Below are 23,209 nucleotides of genomic sequence, written 5' to 3' on the forward strand. Positions count from 1 at the left end.
GAAACCTCCGCGGCCTCTTCCAAGAGCTGCCATGAGTCCCACCCTGGGCAGAGTGCGGTCTTCACGGCCCTGCGCCCAGCCCCAGCCTACGCCGCCTCACACCCAACTCCTCCAGGTGGGTGGCTCTCTCCCCAGGGCCCGCCACAGCGCCGCAGCCAAGCAAGGCTCGCCGGGAAGGTCCTGACGCTACAGCAGGACCTCCTGATGACAATGGCGTGGAGCGCAAACAGAGCCACACACATGCCAAGCTTCATCGAAGTGCGCTGTGCGTGCACTAGGTTAATTCCCATAACAGCCGGAAGAGGTCTGTAGGCCTGAGCATTCCTAACCTGAAAACCCAAAACTTAACATCAACACAGCCTGAGAACGTGAGGCCCCAAGTGCAGAATCCCGGCCCTGCCCTCCCGCGGTACACTGAAAACACAGCATCAACCTGTCTCCAGGCTACGCACGGCAGGTGTGGTACGAAACACAGGGGAACTGTTTAAACTGGGCCCCTCCCGAGCTCATTATGCACATGCAATAATCTGAATAATCCTGAAATCTGAACCCTTCCGGTGCGAAGCACCTCTGATACGGACACTCGTCTACGGCCACACCACCCCGAACGTGCCCGATCTCGTCTGATAGGGGGCACTCGTGTACGGCCAGACCACCCCGAACGCGCCCGATCTCGTCTGATAGGGGACACTCGTGTACGGCCACACCACCCCGAACGCGCCCGATCTCGTCTGATAGGGGACACTCGTGTACGGCCACACCACCCCGAACGCGCCCGATCTCGTCTGATAGGGGACACTCGTGTACGGCCACACCACCCCGAACGCGCCCGATCTCGTCTGATAGGGGACACTCGTGTACGGCCACACCACGCCGAACGCGCCCGATCTCGTCTGATAGGGGACACTCGTGTACGGCCACACCACGCCGAACGCGCCCGATCTCGTCTGATAAGGGACACTCGTCTACGGCCACACCACGCCGAACGCGCCCGATCTCGTATGATAGGGGACACTCGTGTACGGCCACACCACGCCGGACGATCTCGTCTGATAGGGGACACTCGTGTATGGCCACACCACCCCGGACGCGCCCGATCTCGTCTGATAGGGGACTCAGCCTGTACACATTCTCCACCTAAGGGGGAAACGGGGGCCCAGAACAGTCCGCTGATGCCCCAAGCTCCGGCCCTCCGTGACGGTGCCGGGATCGGCAGCAGCGCTGAGGTCTGCACCTGTGCCCGCTTCACGGGCTGTGCCGCACGGCACGGACTCTGCGCTGGGAACACGAGCAGCCCCACATGGCTGCATCCGCTCCGGGTGAACCAGCCTGGGACTGACACGCATGTGTAGGACGTTCTGTGACATGAACGCTGACAGGAGTCAAACGCAGGGTCTGTTCTTCTCCGTCAACAACCGACCACTTCAGTGAACACGTCTGGAACCCCACACGTTTCCAGTGACCCAAGCAAGCACGCTGGTCGTTAAAAGGTCAGGTCCCCCTTTCTGGCCCGGGGTTCAGGGAGGATGAACCCCGAGGCAAGGGGCCTACGCACCTGGGGCTCCTTAGCGCATTTGTCCGTGGGGGAGAGCAGGCCCCTGTCCTGACGGGCGGGCGGAGAGGCCCCTAGAGGAGCCCCCCCAGCTTGCTGTGGAGGAACACCAGGCCTTTCTGTAGTTGCCTCTCTCGGGCCTCGGGGTCCGCTAGCTTCAGATTCTTCCGGAACTCTCGGCGGACGGCGGCGAGGTAGAAGTCCCGATCGGTGTAGCGCAGCTCCCGGCCCCGGCGCAGCAGCGCCCGGTACAGACTCAGCACGGCCTTCCGGCTCCACGGGGCCATGGGGGACTGGCAGGGACTGGGCGTCACGCTGCAACGAACGCAAACACACGGACGCCTGGAGTCACAGCTTCGGGCACGAGGGGTCGCAGCCTTCCAGGGCGAGCGGTTCTGCACCCCGGGTCAGTCTCCCAAGGCTACACAACCTAGCGCCAGGGCGGGGCCCGGGCCCCAGCCTCCCGCCAGCGCAGCTGGGGAAGCGCGGGTGGACCAGGGGCCCGTCGTGAGCACCAGCCCCCGCCGCTCTGCGCTTACCCCAGGTCCCAGCCAGCGGCCTGAGCACCGCCTTCCTCCCGCACACCTTACACAGCGGTGCTACCACCGGTGCCCACGGGACAGCTCCTCTACCCCATCCACAAGCCGTGTCCTCACCATCGGCCCCCGGGAAGGAAGCGACCTGGCCAACTCGCAGGTGCACACCTGTAACGCGGCGGGCCGCACGCCGACCCCGGCTCCGCCCGCCCCTACGGGCGCCCATGTGCGGGTGCTCCCCCGCCTGTCCCATCGGGCGCCCGGCGCACACCACGGGCTCAGACATTCGCCGAAGGAACCCTCCACGCACGACAAACGGCACTGGACAGGGAGCTCTCTGGCTGCGGGCCCGAGGCCGGCCGCCCGCTAGCCCTCGGGCTGGTAACTTCCTACGTGAGCCGCAGCACTTCCCCGCCGCCGGAGGGGGGGGGGGCAGAAAATCCACAGACGTGCTCGGCCCTGCGACAAGGTCGCCCGGAGTCCCCGAGACGGGGGCGGGCCGGCTCGGGGCCGCGGAGGAGTCCGGAGGCGGCGGGGCCTCCCAGGGTGAAAGTCCAGGGCGGGCCGGGCGAGACCCCCGGCAGCAGGCAGTGGCCCGGGCCCCGTCCGAGGCGAGCCACCGGCACCGGCCTGGCGGGCACGCGCGGGAAGCGCCCGGCCGCCCGGCCGCCGCCAGCCCTCAGCCTCCCCCCCACTCACCCGCGGGCCGCGCGCTACCACTCCTCGGCACTCGCCTCTCGCCCGGCGCCTCTCTCCGGGTCACCCATCAATATGGCCTCTTTACTTCCGGGACACGACCTTGAGGGCGGGACTGAAGGGAGCACGGAGGCGGGCGGAGGCGGAGAGACTTCCGGTCTCCCCTCGGCGCCCTCCCTCCCAGGGAGGCCCCGCCTTCTCGTGGGGCCACGCCCCCAGCCCCGAACCCCGCCTCCGTCTGTGACGTCACCGAGGGCCGGCCCTGCCTAGGGCGCCTGGGCCCCGCCTCCTGGGCTGCGGCCGCGCGGGGGTCGCGTCGTGGGCGCCGGGTTGGGACCCCCAGCGGGCCCCTTGCTGCCGTCGGCCCCGTGTCCGGCCCTGCGCGGCCTGCTGGCCGCGGGCTGCGGATGCCAACACCAACATCGCGCTCTTGCAGATGCGCGTCTCGGATGTGTTTCCCGCTCCGTGTTTTTTCCGCCCGCTGGGCCCCTCGGCTCGTGGACAACCCCCACCCTTCCGTGCAGGTGTAGCGCCGCTGCCCGCTCCACTCGCGCTGTCCAGCGCCGTCCTCAGTTTGGACCCCGCAGGAACGCGTGCACCTGCTGGCGGCGGTTCCCGCAGGCGCTGTGTGGGCGCCGTTTGGGTACCCGTCTGTCTGCACACGTAGATTCGAGGACCGGGCCGTGTCCCCGGGACACCTGCCAGCCCCACGCGCCCCCACCCCACGGCGCCTGGCTCGCTCGGGGCTGCGGGGGTCAGGCCGCGCTGGTCCCCAGCCCCACCGCCTGGCGACCACTGCGCCCTTTCTCAGCCCCGGGCCGCTGTGAGAGCTTCCGGGAACAGCTTCCCCTCCCAACGAATGGCGGCGGAGGCCCCTGGGAGCAGGCCTAGACCTGGGGGCGAGAAAGCAAGCATCGTGTCACGCGGTGGCTGGCGGCAGGGTGCAGGAGGGTGGGTCTGGCTATGGGACAAGGCCCCGGGGCGGGGGTGGGGACATTCTTGGGAAGGGGCAGCAGGCCCACGCCCGCTGGGGCTCTACAGCCTCAGGACCAAGGCCAGGGCTTCCGGATCCTGAGCGGGAGCTCCGGGAAGAAGCCTCTGGGGGTCAGGGAGGCCCAGCGAGCGAGGAGCCACTGCAGGGCTGAGCACAGGGGTCCAGGTGGCTGGGGGTGCTGAAGCCGACAAGGGCTGAAGCTGTCGCAGCAGCGGCCTGTGCCCGGCCGTCAGTCACGTCCTTGGCTCCACCGCCTCCCTCTGAGGTCCCCAAGAGCCCCAGACCCATGGCTGAGGGGACACCCCCGCCTGCCGCCCCCCTCACCCACCGGCGGCTCTCTTCCCCCTGTCTTTAGACCGTGGCTTGTTCTGTTGCGGGACCACAGCTCCAGAAGCGGCTGTCCCTGCCGGCCCGTGGGAGGCCCAGAGTGGATCCCTGCCTCCTGACTCCAGCTGCAGGCTTGTGGGGCGCGAACCAGCAGGTGGGCGTGTCTGTCTCCCTCTCTCTCCCACTTTCTGTCCCTCTGCCTGTTAAACCAAAGAAGTAAAAATTTAAACAATGTTCAGGAATGACCTCCCTCCCATCACGTGGGCGTGGAGACAGCACCAACACCAAGAGCACCTACTGCATACCAAGCGTTGAGTAGGTCCTTAGCAAATGTATTCTGTCTGATCTCAGGACCCTGTGCGGCAGCTGGCACAGTCCTGCTCTACAGATGAGCAAGCCGAGAGAGAGCAAGCCGGGGCCGGGAGCCCCCCACGGTGCAGAGCCGTGGTGGGGAAGCTCTCAGACGGACCCAAGTCCGTTTTTTCCTCCAAAACGTGCTTTCTTTCCACTCTTTCAGGCTGCCCTAGTTTGCTTTTTAAAGAAATGTTAGTGACCTAAATAAATCTAATTGGTGCCATCTCCAGCTGGAAGGCAAGGCCACCTTTCCTATCCTGCTGTCTAGCACAGTATTTTTGGAAGGAGCAGTCGCAGGGTCTGCCCTCCCAGTCAGCACCCTGGCCTCCTCTCGTTCTTCGGGGTCTTTTTTTGCAGACTCACACGGCCTCTCCCCATCCCCAGTGCTAACCATGCCTGGGAGGGTGGGCGGCAAGGCAGGCGGCCGGCACCCCAATGCACCTGCGGCAGGCAGCACTGACCCCATCTCTGGGGGTTCTGGGAGCTTCCGGGTGCTATTGCAGGGTTGAGGTTGATCCGTGCTTTTCTAGTTGGTCATGGCCAGAGGGGGAGTGCGCCACCAGAAAGAGCACTTGTTTACCCAGAACAGGGACTTGCACACAGCAGGCGTTTAATTGTTGAATTCAGAGAGCCTGGGAGAAACAGACTGTTCCACCTGGGTCAGGTGGTCGCTCTGTGCCGTCCGAGGGGCATTTGGGTATCGGGAGAGCCCGGGGCAATGCCTTCAGCTCTGTGTGCCTCGGGTCCCTCCTCCGTGAGGGAGAGATGGTGATGAAGACGCTGATGAAAAGGACCTGAGCGAGGGCAGGGGTGCCGGTGCACAGCACACAGTGGCTCCTGTCTTTATATGTGCACCGCTCTCTCGTGTGGGGATGGGCACGTGCGGTTATTAGCCCACAGGCAGACTTTGGAAACCCAAGAGGCCAGTGCCAGGCCAGGACCTCAGGGAGTCTCACGCTGTGGCTCCCATCTGGCCCCGGACAGCCTCGCTGGTGGTCAAGGGTCTGCCCCCCACCTCCGGGGCTGAGGCAGGACGCGGGGGCAAAAACAAACAAAGCCTGCTTGCCGAATGCCCAGGAGAACCTGCACTGCTGGTTCCAGTGTGTTAACCAGGTTTAGTCCCTGCTCAGTATTTCCTGAGCAGCCGGCACAACCAGGGCCAGGGGAGGCCGGGCAGAAAAGAAGTGGCAGTTTCTCCAGGTCGGGGTCCACAGGGGAGATGGACAGCGGCACAGACAAGGGCTCGTGTGGCAGGAACTTGAAGAGGCTGTGATCTGCCAGAAGTGTGTGTGTGTTGGTTGGGGCGTGGGGGGCGTGGCCAACTGCCAGGATCCAGGAGCGAGGAGCCCAGGGATGAGCACAAGGCTGGACAGGGGAGCCTCCTGGGTTTTGGCTACAGCTGCCTGGCCCGAGGGTGCCCAGGGAGGGGCTGCTGGTCAGCTGGTGTGCTTCAGCAGGTTGCACCTGCTCCGCTGGTGTGGAGTCGGTCGTGGGTTTGAGCTCTGCTACCTGATAGCCAGGCAACTTCAACAAGGTTCTCAACACCTGTGGGCTTCAGTGCCCACACCTGCACATGGGAGTTCTTTTTTTTTTTTTTAAAGATTTATTTATTTGAAAGTCAGAGTTACACAGAGGAGAGGCAGAGAGAGAGAGCTCTTCACTGGTTCACTCCCCAATTGACTGCAATAGCCGGAGCTGCGCCAGTCTGAAGCCAGAAGCCAGGAGCTTCTTCCAGGTCTCCCATGTGGGTGCAGGGGCCCAAGGACTTGGGCCATCTTCTACTGCTTTCCCAGGCCACAACAGAGAGCTGGATGGGGAGTGCAGCAGCTGCCGGCACTGCAGGCGGCGGCTTTACCCACTACACCACAGCGTCAGCCCCAGGAGTTTGTTTTTTTTTTTTTTTTTTTTTTTTTTTTTTTGACAGGTGGAGTGGACAGTGAGAGGGAGAGAAAGGTCTTCCTTTTCCATTGGTTCACCCCTCAGTGGCTGCTGCGGCCGGCGTACGGTGATCCGAAGCCAGGAGCCAGGTGCTTCCTCCCGGTCTCCACATGGGCGCAGGGCCCAAGCACTTGGGCCATCCTCCACTGTACTCTCAGGCCACAGCAGAGAGCTGGACTGGAAGAGGAGCAACCAGGACAGAATCCGGTGCCCTGACCGGGACTAGAACCCAGGTGCCGGCGCCACAGGCGGAAGAGTTCTTTAAAGTATCCAAGTGGTCAGACCTTGACCTTGACTCATGCTGAGATGGGATGCTTGCGCTGAGAATCATAACTTCTGCTGGGGTCTTGGGGAGATCAGGCAGCCGACAAGGGTGTGGCCCATTGGAGGGGCTCGGGGCTGAGCAAAGACATTGGGAACTTCAGATGCCACGGTGCCTTCGAATCCTGGCGTGGGTCCCGAAGGGAAGGCAGGCATCTCACAGGGCCAGTGCCCTGGACATGGACCTGGTCCTTCCCCATAGGGCCAGTGCCCTGGACATGGACCTGGTCCTTCCCCATGTATGAGCTGCTCTGGGACCAAGTGACTCCGTGACTGGGGGGTGGGGGTGGGGAGGGGTGAAGAGTAGATGGAGACAGTGCCTTCAATGGGGAGGGAAAGGGTGAGACAAAAGGACAGGAGGGAGGCAGGAACCCAAGCCAACTGTGTGTGCTGTGTCTGCGTTGGTTTGGGGGTTGGCTGGTCCTTATTCCACCTCTGTGGGGCAAGGGACAGGGGAAGTCAGCAGAGGGAGGGAAACTGAAAAAGCCAGCGAGGGGACCACCCGCTGAGTGCTGTCAGGGAGGGCAGAGTAGGCCAGGTGCCCCCTGCCCGCACGGGGAGCAACAAAGTTGCGGGTTCCTTTTACTTTGCCCAGTAGGATGCCCTATAAATTTGAGACCTCAGTGAATGCTGCTGCCCTGTGTGGTGTGAAAATTGCTGCTGGATGACAAGACAGGAAGCTCAGTCCAGCCCTGCGCCACTCCCCTCCCCCAGGAGCCGGCCCAGGCTGGTGGAGTTGGTTCACCAGTCACAGAGAGCTCCACCCCCTCCTACTGTCAATCCTGCACTCACTAGGGCTCCCTGAGGGGAGAGGAGCCCCACCTGCCAGGGAAGTCTCTGTGCCAGGCAGTGGGGAAGAGGGAAGAGGGACGGTCGGCTTGTTTGCTGCACACGGTCCCACAGCCACGCAGCAAGAACCAGGGGCCAGCGGCTGCTGGAGGGGTGGGCTCTGAGCCCACCTGTGCAACCTCTGTGAGCTCAGGACTTAGGAAAACGCTGGGGAGGTTGAGGATGGCAGCCGGCCCCCTAGAGCAGTTCCTCGGTGAGTGGTAATTGGTTTCCCTTTACCTCCTTCAAACCCTTGGTCCCTGCCGAGGTCCCTGAGTGCTGAGTAGCAGTGTGCCCATTTCACAGGTGAGTAGCTCCGGTCGGGCTGAGTGTGGCCTCCATCTCCAGGGGCAAGCTGGAGGCCTAGAGCCTGGACTACTTGCTCCACCAAGAGCTTTAGAGGCCTGGAACATGGCTGAAGACAGCTTTGCAGGTTCCCTTTTGTAACTGGAACACCTGGCAGCCCTGGGCTCCATCTTGGAGTGTCCGTCATGGACTTTAGCTCTCCTCAGGCCCCACCTCCCCCTATCGCCTCACCTTTGGGTGCTGGCTCATTTGCATTACCCACTGGGCCCCTGATGCTGTGGAGTGCCAGGAGCCAGCCCCACGGGAAGGAAAGGGTACCACGGGCGCCTGACCACCCCGCAGAGACAGTGAGTGAGCTGCAAGCCACAAAGCGCTGAAGCCTCCAATAAGGACCGGCTGCACGGTGCTTCAAAGAAACAACTCGTGTCTGTGGCAGGCTCGCCGGCAATTCCATCTGGTGCAGAGAGAGAGGTGGGGATTGGTTTTTTCCCCAGATGGCCACGGAATGCCCCGGGCATCCACCACATTCCTCCTTGTATTTGAGTCTCGAGGCCAGCTCTACTGTGCTGACCTCTGGGTCTCAGCTCTGACAGGCCCACTCCGAGCTCAGCGGCCAGAGCCCTCCCTGGCTGCTCCGGTCCAGTCTGCCCCAAGGATCCACTACACCCAGACACTGGAGGCTGATGGCTCATGGCTGCTTCTCTCTGCACCTGCTGTCAGCCACACCCCCACTCAGCTTCCTCTGCTACTTCCGATTGGCACAGCTCACCTTTGCCGTCTGTGCCCAACGTCCCGGGCAGTGTGGCTGCCTTTGAGTCACCTGTCTTCTCCAGACCAAGGGGATAGGACAAGGCACCATGACGGGGTGGGGAGCTGAGACTCTGGAAGTTGTATCAGAGAGTTTGGCACCGCGGAGAGGGGGAGCCGTAGGCTGTTTTAACGTTGGGGTTTTGTGAGTCTCGCATCTGGCGTCTGGCGTCAGGGACACTGGATGTGGTTGTTCACGTCGCACACTGCATGAGGGCCCCCAGCCCAGGGACACCGATCATGTCGCAGTGGAAGGCTGTGTGTCACTCTGCTGAGAGCAGCACGTCAGGGCGATTCTCCCATAGATGAATGCACGTGTTTGTTTGTTTTTAAATATTTTATTTATTTATTTGAGAGGTAGAGTTACAGACAGTGAGAGGCAGAGACAGAGAGAGAGGTCTTCCATCCGCTGGTTCACTTCCCAAATGGCAGCAATGGCCAGAGCTGTGCCGATCTGAAGCCAGGAGCCAGGAGCGTCTTCTGGGTCTCCCACATGGGTGCAGGGGCCAAAGCACTTGGGCCATCCTCCACTGCTTTCCCAGGCCATAGCAGAGAGCTGGATGGGAAGTGGAGCAGCCGGGTCTCGAACCAGCGCCCATATGGGATGCCAGCGCTTCAGGCAGAGGATTAGCCTACTGCGCCACAGCGCCCACCCCTTGTTTGTTCCTAAGATTTATTTATTTATTTGAAAGAGTTACGGGGTGCTGCTGGCCTCTGTCCTCAGTGAGGCCAACCCTGAGTGAGGGGGGTGGCTGCCTGGGGTCCGCCAGCGTGCAGGGGTCCTTGGGGCCCGGCTAGGGACAGGCTGGGGGGAGAGTCAGCCACATGGCCTACTACTAGCAGTAATGCAGGTTCGAGAGACGGACTGCTGGGGGGGGGGCAGGTGCACAGCTCTGAGAGGGTTCAGTGAGACTGGGGACCCTGGCAGAATGCTAGGTACCCCGAGCTGTGGAAGGCACAGCCAGCCCACCGTGGAGGGCAGAGTCCTGTGCCTGACTTAGCGTCCGTGCTCAGAGTTCAGCCACTCTCCAGCCAGTTCTGGAAGCTTCATTTTCTTATCTATAAAAAGGGAGAGGGGAGACCCACATCGTGGCACAGCCAGTAAAGGCACTGCCTGGGACGCTGGCATCTGTGTGGGCACCGGTTCGAGTCCCGGCTGCCCTGCTGCTGATCCAGCTCCCCACTAGTGCGCTTGGGAAAGCAGTGGAGGATGATGGCCCACGTCTTTAGGCCCCTGCACCCATGTTGGAGACCTGGGTGGAGTTCCTAGCATCTGGTTCCAGCCTGGCCCTTTGGGGAGTGAACTGGCAGATGGGAGATCTTGCTGTTTCTCCCTCTAACTCTGCCTTTCAAAGAAATAAATAAATCTTTCTTAGAAATTAAAACGATGAGGAGGACACACCCCTTTCTAGCTTCTTCATTCGGTGCTGTTTCCTAGGCACTGTTATTTCACCTTTAGAACCTCCCGTAATTCTCGTGTGTATTTGCTTTTCCACCTTGGGCTGTGCCCGACAGCCTGCGCCTCCTCAAGGTAGAGAGAGAAGAGCAAGCCCGGGGCAGGTGCCTCACTGGCCACTAGGAGGCAGTGCTGCCCCACGAGAAGGGTCCCAACCCCAGTGAGGAGCTGTGCGGCTTGTGCAATTGATGCTGTTCCCGTCCGTAAATGCTGGACCCCCCACTTCCTATCTCTCAGGCTGGACCACGGAAGGAGCCGCACCCCCAAGTCCCCTGGGGACCACTCCGCTCCGTAATGAAAAGCTGACGCTCCAGGGACCACCGGCAGCCACTGCCTAGGAGGACCGAGCGAGGTGTGGGAAGCGCAGGCCGGCACCTGCGCGCCAGCTGCCCAGTGACTGCAGGCCCCCCACTCCAGTGCTCCTCACCTGGAGGACATTAGCAACACCTGCACAGTCCTGGGGGGGCGCTCCTGGCACCCCGTGGGCAGAGGCCAGGGCTGCTGTGTGCTGTGCTCCCGCTGAGGGTGCATGGGAGGGTCCCCCACAGAGTGACCTGGCCCCGCCGGCCGTGCCGAGGCCTGGAAACCCCGACCTGCTCCCAGGTTGCTTTAAGAGCTTCGCAGAATGGAGCGCCCTCTTTGGAGCCATCTAGAAGCCGCTGGAGTAAACTGGACGGTTACAGTAGGAGTTGGCTGAGACCTGCTGGGTGGGGAGTGTGGCGGCGTCTTCCTCCCACCCCCAGCCTGCGCCCCAGGCCTGGGGTGAAACCAAATAGGAGTGAGGAGTCTCAAAGGGCAGGGGGATCGTTGTGACTTTTTTAAACATTTATTTACTTGGAAAGCAGAATTAGAGAGAAGGGGAGAGAGAAAAGAGAGAGAGAGAGATGAGAGCGAGCGAGAGAGAGAGATGAGAGGGATCTCCCACCTGTTGGTTCACTCCCTAAATGGCCACAACTGCTGGGGCTGGGGCTGGGCCAGTAACGGGCAGGAGGCCCTGCCTGGGGCCAGGCCTTGCAGTGGGGGTAGTTGGGCCATGGATTCCCTGCCATTCGCAGGCAGGCAGGCAGTGGTCTGTGCGGGCAGGCGGTGGTCTGTGCGGGCAGGTGGTGGTCTGTGCGGGCATGCGGTCTGTGTGGGCAGGTGGTCTGTGCGGGCAGGTGGTCTGTGTGGGCAGGTGGTCTGTGCGGGCAGGTGGTGGTCTGTGCGGGCAGGTGGTCTGTGCGGGCAGGCGGTGGTATGTGTTGGCAGGCGGTGGTCTGTGCGGGCAGGCGGTGGTCTGTGCGGGCAGGTGGTCTGTGCGGGCAGGCGGTGGTATGTGTGGGCAGGCGGTGGTCTGTGCGGGCAGGCGGTGGTCTGTGCGGGCATGCGGTCTGTGTGGGCAGGTGGTCTGTGTGGGCAGGTGGTCTGTGCGGGCAGGTGGTCTGTGCGGGCAGGCGGTGGTCTGTGCGGGCAGGTGGTCTGTGCGGGCAGGCGGTGGTATGTGTGGGCAGGCGGTGGTCTGTGCGGGCAGGCGGTGGTCTGTGCGGGCATGCGGTCTGTGTGGGCAGGTGGTCTGTGTGGGTGGGTGGTCTGTGCGGGCAGGTGGTCTGTGAGGGCAGGTGGTCTGTGCGGGCAGGCGGTGGTCTGTGTGGGCAGGCGGTGGTCTGTGCGGGCAGGTGGTCTGTGAGGGCAGGTGGTCTGTGCGGGCAGGCGGTGGTCTGTGTGGGCAGGTGGTGGTCTGTGTGGGCAGGCGGTGGTCTGTGTGGGCAGGCGGTGGTCTGTGCGGGCAGGTGGTCTGTGCGGGCAGGCGGTGGTCTGTGCAGGCAGGTGGTGGTCTGTGTGGGCAGGTGGTCTGTGCGGGCAGGTGGTGGTCTGTGCGGGCAGGTGGTCTGTGCGGGCAGGCGGTGGTCTGTGCGGGCAGGTGGTGGTCTGTGCGGGCAGGTGGTCTGTGCGGGCAGGCGGTGGTATGTGTTGGCAGGCGGTGGTCTGTGCGGGCAGGCGGTGGTCTGTGCGGGCAGGTGGTCTGTGCGGGCAGGCGGTGGTATGTGTGGGCAGGCGGTGGTCTGTGCGGGCAGGCGGTGGTCTGTGCGGGCATGCGGTCTGTGTGGGCAGGTGGTCTGTGTGGGCAGGTGGTCTGTGCGGGCAGGTGGTCTGTGCGGGCAGGCGGTGGTCTGTGCGGGCAGGTGGTCTGTGCGGGCAGGCGGTGGTATGTGTGGGCAGGCGGTGGTCTGTGCGGGCAGGCGGTGGTCTGTGCGGGCATGCGGTCTGTGTGGGCAGGTGGTCTGTGTGGGTGGGTGGTCTGTGCGGGCAGGTGGTCTGTGAGGGCAGGTGGTCTGTGCGGGCAGGCGGTGGTCTGTGTGGGCAGGCGGTGGTCTGTGCGGGCAGGTGGTCTGTGAGGGCAGGTGGTCTGTGCGGGCAGGCGGTGGTCTGTGTGGGCAGGTGGTGGTCTGTGTGGGCAGGCGGTGGTCTGTGTGGGCAGGCGGTGGTCTGTGCGGGCAGGTGGTCTGTGCGGGCAGGCGGTGGTCTGTGCAGGCAGGTGGTGGTCTGTGTGGGCAGGTGGTCTGTGCGGGCAGGTGGTGGTCTGTGCGGGCAGGTGGTCTGTGCGGGCAGGCGGTGGTCTGTGCGGGCAGGTGGTGGTCTGTGCGGGCAGGTGGTCTGTGCAGGCTGGCAGATCCCGGCCTCCCAGAGGCAGAGCCAGGGCTACTGCATCGCCTTGGAGACAGCCCTTGGTTCAAGTCCTCGGCCCTCCACGTATCAGCAGGGTTCCCTGGTTGAGCCCTGCATCCCACAGAGAGCTACTAAGTTGTACCAGGAACTGTTTGCTCAGTGTGGGGGAGACAAAGACAAAAGCGGGCAGTTAGAAGATGCTGTGGAATGCAGGTCCGGGCTGGAGGCGTTGGGCAGCCCGGGTGTGGGGAGGGGGGACGGAGACACCTCCTGCAAGGCCCCCTGGGAACCTCCCACCTGCGTGGAGCTTTAAGAGGGAGTGTGAGTTAGATGCAAGATGGCAGCATGCCCAAGCTCACTGAGGAACGCTGTCATTAGCTGAGTTAGAACGCTGGGGCTGCGAGCAGCAGCGAACCGAGCCAAAGCGTCCCCAGCAGGAAGCAGGGACAGGCTCCATGGAAAGCCCCCACGGTGGAGCTGGGCCAAGGCTGCACCCAGCAACAGTTCCCCTTCATTCTAGAAGAGAAGAACTTCTTTCTAGAAGCTTCCAGCAATTTCGCCCATGTAACTAGCCTGAACTGGGTCACTTGTCCCCAAAGCAATCACCCTGACCATGCAGTAGGACGAACCAATTGGCTCAGCTATTCAGGGTTACCTCTGGAGCCGTGTGTGTGTGTGTGTGGTGTGTGCATCATTCCCACCTAAATCTATGATTAAGAAATTATTGGATGCAGCTAATTCATAATAGCTAAGACATGGAATCAACCTAAACGCCCGTCAACTGAAGACTGGATAAAGAAATTATGGGATATGTACTCTATGGAATACTACACACCAGTAAAAAAAAAAAAAAGAAATCCAGTCATTTGCAACAAAATGGATGAATCTGGAAAACATCATACTTAGTGAAATAAGCCAGTCCTGAAGGGACAAATACCATACGTTCTCCCTGACCTGTGATGACTACCAGAGCACCTACAAGGAAATCTAGAGGTGAAATGGACACTTTGAGAAGCGATGGCTTGACCAGCCCTGGGCTCGACTGTCGAGGAAGTCTCGTTTTCTTTGTTTTTTCTTCATACTATTTGATGAACTCTTTTTTTTTTTTTTAAGGGAAAGGGTTTGTTGGGGAAAATGGAGCAGACTGGAGGGAAGGGGCAAAGAGGGAAAAGGAGAGTCATGAGAACGAGGAGAGAGGAGAGGAGAGAGGGGAGTGAGAGAGGAGAAGAGAAGGCTAGAGAGAGTGTGCAAGAGAGAGCAGAGAGAAGAGAGACAAGAGGAGAGGAGAGCAGAGAGCCAAGAGATATTTGATGAACTCTTAACATAGAGTTAATCATGTGTGTATAAAGTCAATTGAAAATAGTGGGGCCGGCGCCGTGGCTTAACAGGCTAATCCTCCGCCTTGCAGTGCCGGCACACCAGGTTCTAGTCCCGGTCGGGGCGCCGGATTCTATCCCGGTTGCTCCTCTTCCAGGCCAGCTCTCTGCTATGGCCCAGGAAGGCAGTGGAGGATGGCCCAAGTCCTTGGGCCCTGCACCTGCATGGGAGACCAGGAGAAGCACCTGGCTCCTGGCTTCGGATCAGCACGATGTGCCGGCCGCAGTGGCCATTGGAGGGTGAACCAACGGCAAAGGAAGACCTTTCTCTCTGTCTCTCTCACTATCCACTCTGCCTGTCAAAAAATAAAAAATTAAAAAAAAAAAGAAAATAGATATCAGTTAAAAATAAGAGTGGGAATAAGAGAGGGAGGAGGAGTTTTGTAACTGTAAAGTTGTACAGACTTACTTCTAAGGGTACAGTTTAAAAACTTGCCATGGGACCCCAAATCCCATTAACCTGGGTGGTAAAAATACCATCTTAAGTGTTAAAGGAATCATACTAAGGGTTAAGGTGAACATATAGATAGGATTAAGTGTTAAAGCGATCATGTAAACAAGATCAAGTGTCTGGTAACAATAATAGAATTAAAAAGGAGAGAATGTTCCAACATGGGAAGCAGTCCACACAGTAGACTCATAGAATGACAATCGCTTTAAATAGCACTCTGACCTCAGAATCAGCCCTTAAAGCACCCTGGTCTGGCTGAAAAGCCCATGAGAGCATTTCAGGCATGGAAAGCCAAGACACTGTGGCAAAAAAATGTCCTACAGGAAGGATCTCTGAGTGTGACCCCAGTGGAAAGAAGGGGCCATCAAAGAAGGAGGTACTTTTCTCTGAAGGGAGGGGAGAACTTCCACATTGCTTACAGCTCTAAATACTGATGGATTTTGTGCACTCAAAAGGCTTCCATAGCCTTGGAAGCTCACGTCAAGAGCCTCGGGTGGTCACTGACATCACACATAAGAATGTTAATTGTTAAATTAGCAACAGGAGTCCCTGTGCACTTACTTCCCATGCAAGACCTCTGTCCTCAAAGAGCTGTAGTATGAGAATTAACTGCAGTTAAAATTAAAAAATGATTGGAGTAAGAGCTGCTACAAGTGTCCACAAAGCCCCACGTGCCTGCGCACCTGCTTCCCACGCATCATTCAACACCCGCAGCAGCAGTACTCCGAGGGAGGAATCGTCACTCCCCACTCAGACGCTCAAATGAAGACTTGGGTCCACGGAACCCATGCAAGGTCACATGACTAGCACGTGGGCTCCGAGGCTGGAAGCCCAGGTTCCCGCGTTGTTAACAGTCCCCGGCACCCAGGAGACAGGCAGGGAATGGCAGCTGCTATGGGCCAGCAAGCCAGGGTGACTCCCGGATTTCCCCAGCTGCTGCTAGTGGGTGCACGAGGAGTCCTGAGCGGCATGGAGGGAGGAGAGAGGCTTGGAGGACAAGCTAAGCTCCACTCAGACCTTGACATCTTGGGGCTTGTCCAGCAGGCAGCCGGACCCACAGCTAGGTGCTCCCCAGAGAGGACTCCCTTGAGAGATTGTGCCAATAGCACCTTGGCCAGTGTTGAGACGTGTAGGCAGAGTACCAGGCCAGGGACCAGGCACTAGGGACCCCCCTTCTTACAGAGGTACCCAGAGAGAGGAGGGGGGTGGGAGAGCCATGAAACAGGTGGGTCACACGGAAGTGGACGGCGGTGAGGACGGGATCGTGACGCCGATCACTCACCTGCCACGAGATCTCACCCTGCACCGGGCTCTGTGCCAAGTTGTGAGCATCTTCACAGTCGTCCCTGCGGGTGTGGCCCACGTGCGGGGGGAGCACCCCAGAGAGGGAGCCGACCAAAGGCCGGACTGGTGGCTGAGCGAGTGCCTGCCGAGACAGCTGAGGGTGTGCCAAATTTTGGGAGAGGGGAACCACCTCCCTCCTTCTCAGCCAGTGTAGATGGAGCTCTGATTGTTTTAAACTCATCAGAGCCCATCTGGACCCCCCGTCCCAGCCCCACTGAGCCCTTCAAGGATGCTCACGCGAACACCTTCAGGTCAGGGTGATCCAGACCCCGGGGTTCAGGGAGAGGAGCTCGTTTTGTTCTGTGCTAAGAACGAAGCTAAAAAGATGGTGTGAAGCCTGGAGCCGCAGCAGCCACCCTGCAGGCACGAGGTGTAAACCCATCTCAGAGTAGGGACAACACAAGCTGGGAAGTGGAACTGAGCTCAGAGAGCTGGGTGACAAGGTGCCAGTCGTCACCCCGATCTTTCCTGTTGGCAAGCCAGGGCGTTCCTTCTCCGCCTTCCTGGTTTGTGTGGACTTTTCTGTCACTAGATGCAAACTGTGTCCATCATCAAAGGCCACGATTATGCTGTGAAACAAGCTAGCCTATTGCTCAGCGGTTGAAAGCGAGGGTTATCCTGAGCCCGGGCGAACGTCCGGGCTGTGCCCGGTGGTTTCTTTGGTCTCGGCTGGGAACACACATCGGTCACACCGCAAAGGCACAGCTGAAGAGATGGTGTTGCTGCTGGGGGTTCTGTCCCTGGCAGCTCTCGGCGGCCCAGGTGCTCTGTGGCCCTGTGGCTGAGCGGGGCTTTGTCTGCAAATGCCACAGGAGGGCGCCGGGAAATGCGAGGTCCAGAGGAGGGAAGCCGGCTTTTTGCAGGTTTCCTTTCAATGTGGGTTTGCCTCCATGCATCCGGAGCAGCAGCCCTACAAGGGCAGGTGGGGTCCTCCCCCAGCCTCCTCTAGGTGGCGCTGCTAGGTCGGGGGGTCCTGTCTGTGCTCAGGTCACCCCCCTAACCGGCGGTGATCGCTGCCTTGTTCTGTCGGGTGGCGTCCCTTCTGGTGTCATCTAGCTGGTAATCAGGTGGGGTCCACGCCGGTGTGTGTGTCCCTGTAGCAGCTGTCCACCTGTTGCTGGGCAGAGGACTGCTCAGCAGAGCCCCAGGCCAAGCTGCAGAGCTGTGGGCAGATAAATCGCCATTTGGATTGGCTATTTCAGGGCACTTTGTTTTGGAGCCACAGACAATTGGCAACTGTAAAACATTGTGGACCTGGAGGAATTGGCTTCCTGCTAACGGAGCCTCTAGGAATTTACTGGATCGATCAGCAGGTGAGGGGCCAAGGATGCCGGCTGGCCGTGGCAGGTCCTTTTCATCCCTTAAGCTTTACCCAGAGATCCACGGGTGCCCCGTGACCTCGGGAAGTGGCTTCTGGCCAACTCCAGGGATGCTGGGCTTTCAGGGTCAGAACACCAGCGCCCCCCTCTGGCCAGAACAGGTGTCTGCATCTTCTCCACTCCATCCCAGGGACTTCAACCCCCCTCGGTGGGACTGCAGCAGGTGCACCCAGGCTTGGTCCCGTGTGAGTGTGCCGAAGAGGCCATCACCCTGCTCCTGTCTCGGCCTCAGCCTCCCTGTGGAACACGGGGGTTGCACAGCCACCCCACTGGGGGGCCCACCCTGGTGTGACCCTCCCTAGGACAACCCTAGACAGTATCTCTGTCTAACCAGCCTGGGTGCTAACACGGCACAAGTCCCGGGTCAACTCCAGGGGAAAGAGGCACCTGCTCTGCCCCGGGGCTGGCGCTGGGGGTCCAGCTCTGTGTGGCCTTGGCCGAGGCATCAGGAGTCCCGGCAGAGGCAGGGAGGGCGTCTGGGTGGGAGAATCTCTCCAACCCTGCAGTGGGACCAGATCCCCTGCGACCTCGGGAGGGGGGTGCTGCCAGCCCGGCGCCTTCCCCTCCCTGCCCCGGGGGGAACCCGCAAACCAGCCACACCCCGCAGACTTTGTAGCTGCTTTTATTATTAATATTATCTTCTCCTTTAAGCATCCCTTTAAGGGTGAAATGAAATCCAACCATTTACAGAGAAAATGATTTCAGAATGTACATATTGATTTTCCCTTACAAAAAAAAAATAATATTCTTAGTACTATTGATGTCCTCTCCTGGGGGCCCCACCTCCTTTTCAGGCAAGCCCCGGCTCCCCGCCCCAGCTCTCACCTTTGCCCCCGGAGCTCTACCCCACCCCTGGGGACCCGTGGGACTCCAGACGGGGACGGAGCGATGGTCCTGCAGAAGAAAGTCTGGACGTGGCAAGGGGCCCGTGTGCCGGCGCTCACGTTCCGTGTGGCTTCCCTTCATTGTGGGCGGGGCCTAGGGTCCTTGTATGCTGCGTTCATGTGAAACATGTCAATCCTGGGGCCACGCCCACATCGTGCCCCCACCCCCGCCAGGTCTGAGTCCCCTCCCCCCGTCTTCCTCCCCTCCCCGAGCCAGCAGACTGGGCACCAGGGACCCTGCCAGCCTGGGAAGAGGACTCCCCACCCCCGCAGCAGCTGAGGGCGCCGGGGGTGGGGTGAGGAAGCTGTCGAGGACGGGCTGCCTGTCCATGGGTGACCTTGGGACACCCCGGCTTCGGGGGCCACCTCAGTCCCAAGAGGAACCAGAGAGGACGTGGCTGGGCCACGAGGAGCAGGGGAGGCGTACAGCCTGCAAGGGCCAGGGCTTCTCATTCCTGACTCAAGGACACAGACAGACGGACGGACGGACCTGCTCGCCTTACGCTGGTCCCCCAGGCTCCCACGGGCTCCCGGCCTCTGTCACGAGGGTGACCACAGGCCCCAGGCCCGGGGAGGAGGAGGCCCGGGCGGGGCTCCCACACCCGCACACGAGCACCTATTTACAGGGATGAAGACACACACAGTACACCAGCATGCACCCATGCCCATATGCAGACACACACGTGCACAGACACGACGTCCCACAGGCAGACCCGGGGGGCGTCCTTCCCACCCACCGCAGGCTCGCCCTGCACACCAGCCCTGGCCGCGGCCGGGGAGCGGAGCGGGAGCAGCTTGTTCCAGACGCCCCAACCAAGAGAGCAGATCCTACGGCTGGGCCTGTCATTCCCACCTGAGCCCTCCTATGCCAGAGATGCCACTGCCCCCACCCCCACCCCGCATTAACAGGACGCTCCTCCAGTCTCCTGGGCAGCTCCCGGCGGCTCTGAGCCTGCGTCCTGGCCAACGGGAGACAGCAGAAGTAACCGCCATTTCTGGCTCACGCCGGCAGCAGCAAAGAGCATGCATTTCCCTTGCCTCTTGCTGCTCCTCCCCAGGCGTGCAGGGATGCACATGTGATGGTGGAAGCTGGAGCAGCCACTCTGTATCCAGAGTTGGAAGGTGTGCATGAAGGAAGCTGAGCTCAGGCCCGCCTCCTGCTGGACAGTGTAGTTAGAAACAAGCTTCTGTGTTGCTGTCAATCACCGTAGCTCAGGGTCTCACCCACAGCCCCTCACGGTCTGCTCCGTCCAACACGCCCACACCCCCACCAGGCAAACGAAGAGGAATGAGGTGACATACAACTGGCCTCGACGTCCTTTCTTTGGCCCAGGACAGCCCCAGAGAGGGCCACAGTAGAGAGCTGGGGCTGTGGGTGCCGGCGGGAGGGAGAGGCAGGCCCTGCCGGGGTCTCCTTCCCTCTGCTGCCCAGGCGTGCCCTACCCCCAAGCTCCCACCCTCCCTGAGAACCTGAGGACCCCCGGCCCCAGCAAGGCCCGAGTGGCAGCCCACGATGGAAGTCGGGAGAGAAGGAGCCCTACGAGAGCGTCCCCAGGCCTGGTGTCCACGTGGGCGCCCGCAGGGCACAGCAGGTGGGGCTCACAGACTCGCGCAGGTGTCTCCGCCCCCAGGCCACCCCTCTTGCTCCTGAACCCCAGTGCGTCCGTTTGCAGAGCCGGGGTCCTCTGGAATGCGCCCCCTCCCTCTGCCCAGTGCCCACGGCCGGTGCAAAGCCTGGGGAGCCCAGCGCCAGGCATTTCCCCGGCCAGCCTGCGGCCGCCCCCTGCACAACCACCCTTAGGCTCCCTTCTCCGGGGGACCACCATGCACTCCGCAGCGACCCCGCACACAGCGCCGGGGCTGGGGCTGGAGCAGGGCTGCATAGACGGCTAGGCTGCTCCCTCTCCTACAGGAGGGATTTTTTTTTTTTCTTTTTTTACGTGAAAGGCCTGATTCCTGTCGGACGAAGGCCTGCGGATGGCAGGGCCAACCCCACCCACCCACTCTGCCCCCCGTCTCCGTCCTGGGCCTCTCGGGACCCATGGAGGGGCAGGACTGGGGGAGAGGGGGTGCGAGAGGGGGCAGGGCGGTAGCAGGAGGCCGCCCCCACCCCACCCCACCCCACGCCGCCACGGGGGCGGGTGCCGCAAGCCCACGCAGCCCTAGCCCCCCACCGCGTCCACTCTGCCCCGCGCCGCCGCCGCCGTGGCCCGGGGCTCCCGGTACGGGTTGTCGAGCAGGTAGCGGAACTGCTGGTAGTTGTTGAGCAGGTACTTGGGTGCGTACATGTGCTCGCTGGGGTCCGCGGGCGGGTACTCCTGCTGCGAGCCGTCGAACCAGCCGCCGGTGCGGATGAGGCCGCGGATGTAGTTGAGGTCGCGCTTGTCCTCGTAGTCGCCCCAGCGCGGGAAGTCGCCGTTCTGGGCGGACACGAGCTTGAAGTAGATGCCCTCGGGCGTGAAGCACCAGGAGCAGTGCCAGCCGGCGAAGTGCAGCGGGCTGCCAAGCGACCACTGCACCAGGATGTGGCCGGTGCGGTTCTCGTAGGCGCGGAAGTTGGGCATGGTGTAGTACTGGCGGCGGCGCAGGCGGATGCCGTCCAGCCCGTAGACGGCGCGCAGCATGTCCACCGTGCAGCCGGACACCACCTCCAGGCTGCCCGGCTGCTTCCAGAAGAAGCCGTAGAGCGACTTGCGCATGTGGAAGGCGAAGGGCTCGGTCCAGCCGTCGTAGAGCTTGAGGAAGAGCACGCCGTCGCGCGCGGGGATCTCGTCCGCGTCGTCGATGATGAACACGTCGTCCGGCCGCAGGTTGCGCAGCCGCGCCACGCCGTCCTGCGTGAGGAAGGTGCGCAGGTAGTCGTCGGCGATCCAGCCGTCCTGGCGGCCGCCGGGCGGGAAGTGGTCCAGGAAGACGTAGAGCACCTTGTGGCGGATGTACTCGAACGTGCCGTTGGTGAGCATCTCGCGGAACTTGAGCGGCCGCGGCTCGCCGTAGGCCGTGAAGTTGGACTCGCACACCACGAAGGCGTCCACCACGTCGCCCAGCTCGTGGAAGCGCACGTCCAGCAGGTCGAACTCGTGGTTGACGTTGATGGCGTTGATGACGCGGCGCGGCACGTCGCGCGGCACCAGCCGCTCCTTGGTGGGCAGGTTGGAGTACTGCACCACGGTGGGCACGCCGCAGCTGGGCCCGTGCCAGCCCGGCAGGCACACGCACTCCACCCACTTGCGGCGCGGGCCGCGCGCGCTCAGCACGGGCCGCGGGGGCCGCCGCCCCGCCGCCCCCATCGCCGCCGCCGCCGCCGCCGCGCCCCGCGCCCCGGCTGCAGCCGCCGCCCCTGCGCCCGCGCCGCCCGCGCCGCCGCCCTCGGCCCTGTCGGCGGGCCGCCCCCCCGCCGCCGCCGCCGCCGCCCCCGCCGGCCTCTCGAGCGTCCTGGTGCCGGGCTTGAAGCACACGCCGCCGGCCTTGGTGCGCACGAAGTACTCGGTGGTGTCCTCGGGCAGCACGAAGGCGGCGCGGTGCAGCTCCTCGGCGGCCGCGCTGGGCGGCAGCGGCTGCAGCAGCGGCGAGTGCGAGTAGAGCGGCGTGCGCAGCAGGTCGGGGCCGCCCGGCTCGGCGCTGGCCTGCGGCGTGACGGGCGCATTGTTCCAGAAGAAGCAGGACACCAGGTTGGGGCTGAGGGACGCCAGTTCCCGGGGGAAGGTGACGTAGGACAGGGTCTTAAAGAAGTGCAGGAAGGAGATGAGGCACAGGCCGGCCATACAGAACAGGAGGAAGAGCTTGTAGCGTCTCATCTTCATCCTGCGGGGTGGGGGGGAGGGCACACAGTGAGGGGCGAGCCAGTGACCGGCCCCCTCCGTCAGCTCCCCGCACCCCCGGGGGCCCCCTCTGCTCCTGGCACTCGCCCCAGCCCCACCGCGAGGCCAGCGCACCACCGGCCTCCCAGCCCTGCCCTGCCACCTGCCACCCCACCTGCACTGCCTGGCTTCGCTCCAGGAGCAAAATGCACACGTCCTGGGAAGAGCTCACCCCGCGTGCAGGCCAGGCCGGCCGGCGCACAGACCCCACCACCACCACCACCACCACGGGGCGGGGCAGCAGGCACAGGGGCCACCCCGCTGCACGGCCTGGGGTGGCTCATCTGTAGCTTTCCTTGTTTTCTCTTTCCTGGATGCAGCGCCAAACCTTTCCAGTGTTTTTGTTCACTGGGAACAGTCACGGGCCCCAAGGGAAACACAGGTAAGCAAAGCGCCCTTGTCCGTTCGGGGTTTAATATTTTTCACACATTTCAGCATTTAGGGCACTAAGTCCCCCATCAAGTCCCCTCCACACACACACACAATCGATGAAAGACTGAAAAGGTGTCTGTGTCAGGAGGAATAAAGCTACGATCGGCTGTGAAATCCCGACACAGTGCTCCGTGGCTGTGACCGGTCCCTGCATTCTCTCCTTCATACAGCTGATCCGTCTACGGCCGTGTTTTTCCCAACTTAGGTAACTAGAGAGCATCACACAGGACAGAGGGTCCCTGATGCCACCTCATCCAGCCTCCCCGGCCCTTAACATCTGACACCACCACCGTGGCACGCGGCACAACCGGGGAACTGACACCGCACGGCACCAGCAACCACACTCCACGCTGCACCGGTCACACTGTTTATCTTACAACCGGAACCAGCCAGCCAGCCCCGCGGGTGCATCAGGAAGCTACACCCTCTGACCAATGAGAAAGCCAGACAGAGCCCAGTAGGACCCGTGACTGGCCTGGGAGGACTCGCTGAGTCACAGAGGGGGCTGCCAGGGGGCTGACCCTGTGGCGTAAAGGGTTAAGCCCCCACCTGTAGCACCAGCATTTCACGTGGGCGCTGTTCAAGTCCGGGCTGCTCCACTTCCGACCCAGCTCCCTGCTGGTGCACCTGGGAAAGCAGCAGAGGATGGCCCGGGTGCTTGGGCCCCTGCACCCATGTGGGAGACTCGGAGGAGGCTCCTGGCTTCAGTCTGGCCCAGCCCT

The 23,209-nt window shown here is 62.0% G+C and overlaps 1 protein-coding gene across 1 annotated transcript; it reads right to left on the reverse strand.

Annotated features, from left to right (window-relative positions):
* Positions 1–1,626: 1,626 nt before the first annotated feature.
* LOC133768344 (mitochondrial ribosome and complex I assembly factor AltMIEF1) lies at positions 1,627–2,864 on the reverse strand. The gene is made up of 2 exons (XM_062202821.1): positions 2,788–2,864; positions 1,627–1,867 (listed from the first exon to the last, which is right to left on the reverse strand). The coding sequence occupies exon 2, from the start codon at positions 1,837–1,839 to the stop codon at positions 1,627–1,629; it is 213 nt and encodes a 70-aa protein (XP_062058805.1). The 5' UTR covers positions 1,840–1,867; positions 2,788–2,864.
* Between the last annotated feature and the right edge of the window lie 20,345 nt (positions 2,865–23,209).

The sequence above is a fragment of the Lepus europaeus genome, chromosome 10, assembly GCF_033115175.1.
Source record: "Lepus europaeus isolate LE1 chromosome 10, mLepTim1.pri, whole genome shotgun sequence".
Lineage (NCBI taxonomy): Eukaryota > Metazoa > Chordata > Mammalia > Lagomorpha > Leporidae > Lepus > Lepus europaeus.